This window comes from Corapipo altera, unplaced genomic scaffold, assembly GCF_003945725.1.
Source record: "Corapipo altera isolate COAL_440 unplaced genomic scaffold, ASM394572v1 295, whole genome shotgun sequence".
Lineage (NCBI taxonomy): Eukaryota > Metazoa > Chordata > Aves > Passeriformes > Pipridae > Corapipo > Corapipo altera.
This window is the reverse complement of record NW_020884936.1, coordinates 3,485,585-3,490,271: the sequence shown is the minus strand read 5'-3', so window position 1 is coordinate 3,490,271 and position 4,687 is coordinate 3,485,585. Positions and strand designations below refer to the sequence as shown.

Here is a 4,687-nt window from a genome sequence, read left to right as displayed (position 1 = left end):
TCCTATTGCTCTAAAGGCAGGAGGTGAGGAAGCTCCTATTGCTCTAAAGGCAGGAGGTGAGGAAGCTCCTATTGCTCTAAAGGCAGGAGGTGAGGAAACTCCTATTGCTGGAAAGGCAGGATATGGAGGAAGCACCTATTTCTCTAAAGGCAGGAGGTGAGGAAGCATCTATTGCTGGAAAAGCTGGAGATGGAAGGGACAGGTATTGCTGGAGAGGCAGGAGGTGAGGAAGCTCCTATTGCTGGAAAGGCAGGAGATGGGGAAGCACCTATTGCTGGAAAGGCAGGAGATGGGGAAGCACCTCTTGCTGGAAAGGCAGGAGATGGGGAAGCACCTCTTGCACCTCCGGCACCGCCTGCTGAGCTCTGAGAGTAACTTCAGAGATTTGAGTGCAAAACATTCAAGCTTTGGAGCGACAAAAGGCAGAGCTGAGTAAGGCAGAGGGGGCTGAGGGAAGTGGTGAGACACGATGGAAGAGGAGGGGAGAAGGCAGGGAGGAGGTGCAGCGAGATCCTCAGAAACATTGGCACTTGTGTGTGGGGAGCACCTGCAGAGCCAACGCTGCCGGGGGAGAGCTCCAAGGAAGCAGATGTTTTTTTAGGGAGTGGGGAGCCAGTGTGGGATTCTCGTGTGAGATTTTGGCTCTGCTCCTCCCCCTTATTAATGCCCACTTGAGCTACACCTGCCCCTCCTCCCAGCCCTCATTCCCGTGCCGTGCTGCTTTTCCAAGGCTGGACTGCATTCCAGCTGCCCACAACTCCTCCCTGCCTGCCTTCAGCTCAAAGGAAGAGCTTCTCTGGGCACTCAGAAAGGGAATGTGGTGCTCAGGCCATGGGATCCGATCCTACAGGCAGAGAAATATTTCTGGGACTTTCTAAAACGGGAGAAACATCTTCCTTCTGAGCCTCACGTCTCATCCCAGAAACACAAAGGGAGGAGGAACATAAAGACAAGAGGAACAGATAGAGAAGTGCAGACCCTCAGATTATTCCATATGAGGGGCCAAGGCAGGCAGGAATTGGAAGTTCATGGCTGGTACCTTTCCAGGTACCAAATCCTCCCCCTCCTATGATGGTTTAATTAGACAGGACCAAACCTCCTTCTCTCCTGACCCAATACTGTCTTTATCCAGCTGTATTTTGTCTTGGAATATTTGGCCTGCTCTTCCTCCCCATGTCATCTCCTAAACTCTCTGCCTCCCACGTCCCATGAGCTTCCTGTGCAGAATTCCTGCCAAGGACCCAAAGTACCTGCACACAGGGGTGGGAAGGCTCTGCATGTAAAAATAAACTGACTTTTTTGGATGAGCGGGAAAACAGAAGAGAAACCTGTCCCCAGATGGGTCGTGTGGAAATGAGAATTGGATTTCAGAGCCTTTTTGGGTAGGAAACTGCTACTGTCCTATGGCAAAAGGCACAGTTTTTCAAAGTCATGGCATACATGGAAGTAAGGAGAGAAGAGTATGGAGGTTTTAAAAGAATCCAGTAACTTTGGGAGATACAGAAGAGGGAGAAGATGCCTTACATGCCAAGACAGCTCAAATCCCACACCAACCAACCCTCCACCACTTCTCTAGACAAAATCCTGGCAGGATGAGAGATGGAGCAACATCCTCTCTATCCTCTTCCACAGCACCTCTGAACTCAAATCTGTGCTGGATTCTCATTAAACCACATAAATCAGAGCCCTTTGGATGGTCACACCATGGTCAGCAGCTGGAAGCACTGGGCTCCCAGCAGAGCTGGGCCCAAGAGATCCAACACTGGCATGTGGATGTGATCCAACTGGAGCGGTGCTTGGCACTAACAGTGGCTGGAAGGGGGTCTGCCAGGATTCCAGGAATGTCAGCTGGGACAGGGAGTGTTTGGTGGGAGCCTGATCCCACAGGATGTCATGCAGAGGTGGCCAGATGGTCAGACATCCATGAGCTTTGGTCCAGTGGCATTTTCCTGTTGGGTTGGGAAAGACAACACAGAGCCAACGGTGGGGAAAGCCGTGGAGAGCAATTCCCACGGGATACTGAGTAGAAAACTGAGCTGTGGTTTATACACAAAGGAATCCCCTCGAGGCACAGCCAGGCTGGGGATGGGTTGGGTGGGAAGCAGGAAGATCTCCTGGAGCCCTCACGGTGCACAAACCATCACTTTTCCATGCTGCAAGCTGAGTTTTGAGGAGCTGAGGCAGCATCACCACTCTGCACCCACGGAGTGAAGGAGCCAACACAGCTCATGGTCAGGCAGTGACATTGGATCAAGTCCTTTATGGCCTCCAACTCCACTGTTGTCCCTTTGTGTAGCACCTCCCAGCAGTCAGGAACTGGCACAAAATGGAGCTGGCTCTTCAGACACAGACCCTTCATTCTGGGGGGTAAATGGGGCAGGAAGGGGAGGAGGCATCCAACAACAGCCCTGTTCTGCAGTCACTAATGTCCTGGGAGAGCTTTCCCGGGTTTAGACATCCCCACTGTCCTCAATCAGTTCAACATCATCCTCCAGCCAGGGGACACCACTTCAGAAGAGAGATGAGGAAGAGTGTGGGCAGAAGAGCAGCAGCAGCAGCAGGATGAAGCCATGGGCAAGGTGGTTTCCAGCTCTCAAATGTCCATGGGCCACTTAAAGCACTGGCAGGGTGAGCGCCCGAGAAGGTGGCACTTGGTCACAAGGACAGGAACCTAAGGTGGCATCTGCCTCAGGTGGAGGGCTCTGCTCCTCCCCATAGGGTGCACGACTGCCCATCATCCACCCTACAGTTCCCTGGAGCCAGAGCTGGGAGAAGCTTGGGCTGGGAAGGAGCAGACAACCTTTCCCGCTAAACTCTGCGAACGGAAGCCACTGGAGCCCTCTTGGAAGAGGAGGGGGGAGTGCAGGGATGTTTGCAGCGTGGTTACTGGAGAAGTGCTCTAGGCGAGTGCTGCTGGTCTCTGGGCAGAGGTTACTTGGTGTTGCCTTCCCCCAGTGGGATCTGGAGGAGCGTGGGAGACTGTTCCATGATGCGAACCAGCAGCTGGTCGATGTAGTTCTCCAGTTCATGGATGTGCTCCTCCTTCTTGCTCAGCTCCATCTCCCTCTGCAGCAGGAGCTGGATGAGCTCGTCGTGGGTCAAGTGGTAATACTTGGCTGACTGGTCCAGCACGGTGGGATCCTGTGGTAGAAAACAAGAGGAACATCCAATGAGTCAAATTAACATCGCTGCTCCCTTTAATGTTTGCAGGGTGCAGCGACAACCAGAGCAATCCTATTTTTGTGTCTGCCTTCTTTCCAAATCTGGAAAGGCTGGAGCATCACAGGGAAGCAGGACCCACCCAGACCTCACCTCAGAAAAGCTGAGATGCTCATAACCCACAACCTGAACCACCTGTGGCACCACAAAGGGTGCAGCAGGGTTGTCCTGGTCTAGTGGAAGGTGTCCCTTCCCCTGGTAGGAGGTTGGAACAAGATGGTCTTTTAGGTCCATTCCAACCCAAACCATTCCATGGTTCTATAACCAGGGATTCACTCACACACTGCACAAAAAAAAAAAACCAAACCAAAGCAAGCAACGGGAGAACAACGACGGGGTGAGAAGGTCCAGAGACCAGGTCACGGAGGAAGGGAGGCTGGTGGCAGTCTGACATCCACCCTGAGCAACCAGGATCCAGGATTAATACTCACCCTGTGGCAGGACCCTGTCCTACCTCCTCCAACACCAGTTCTTTGCCCCTGTGCCCCCAGCTGTGGGACACCTGGAGCAGGTGTGGGCGCAGCTCTCACCTCTGAGGCGGAGGGTTCCTACCTTTAACTTCTTGGAGTCCGTTTTCTCCGGGTGGGAGGTCGGGGCCACAGGCTGGACACTGCTCGTGGTGGCTGTCCTCAGCTTCTCCAGGCCATTGCTCAGTGCTGAGGTCAGGCTGGACCTGTGCTGCTGCTTCTTCTCAGTAGAAACCTCCTGCACCGCGGCGCTGATGGGCTTCACCGGGTGGGGACTGGGGAGGACAAGGTAGGACAGTTATAACACCCTCCCGAGCTGGGGAGCGACACTGCTGTCCCTCCCTGTGGATTTTACAGGGATGGAACCCACTTGGAAACTTTGGACACACCTAAATCCTGGGGCTGTGTTGCCCAAAGCTCTCCTGCTCCGAGGAGAGCGAGGAGAAGCAGCGCCTTGGGGAGCAGGCAGCCCATGGAGCCATTTCCACCCAGAGAGGAGAACAGGAGCCCCAGGACACGTGTTTGGCTGAGACACAGACCAGGCCCTGTGTCCACACTGTGCTCACTCCACACTGGGAATGCTGTGGGTCAAAACTCCCACAGCCTGCCGGGTGTTGGTGCCCGTGGGAAGATCAAACTCAGGTGCAGTGTGATCAGAGGATGCCCAGAAGGGCATTTTTTTGTCCAGCAGCCCCCAAAATTAGAGTGGGGGGTCACCACTGATGCTTCAGGGATGCTCCAGCCCAAGAGTTGGGCTCCACCTGCCTGGAAGCCACCACAGAATTTGTCCCTCTCCACTGAGCCAAAAGGTAGAGTGAGAAGTCAGTTAAGGGGGAATTAACATTTTCATTTATTTTTGCCTCACTCTTCACCCAAAAGGTTTTTTTTCTGGGCTTAAACAAAGTCTGTTTGCTTTTCAGCAGGATGGAAAGAGAAGTGACCTGATTCTACCTCTCTGCAAGGAACAGGGCATCAACCCTGGGATGAAAAGATCCAAGGAA

At 53.5% G+C, this 4,687-nt stretch overlaps 1 protein-coding gene across 1 annotated transcript in view; it reads right to left on the bottom strand.

Annotated features, from left to right (window-relative positions):
- The window catches only part of RAB11FIP5 (RAB11 family interacting protein 5), a 41,221-nt gene that overhangs the window by 2,049 nt on the left and 34,485 nt on the right, over positions 1-4,687 (bottom strand). The window contains 2 exon segments of the mRNA XM_027660509.1: positions 269-3,141; positions 3,772-3,961. Of these exon segments, the coding sequence (XP_027516310.1) occupies positions 2,932-3,141; positions 3,772-3,961 (400 nt within the window). The 3' untranslated portion in view covers positions 269-2,931.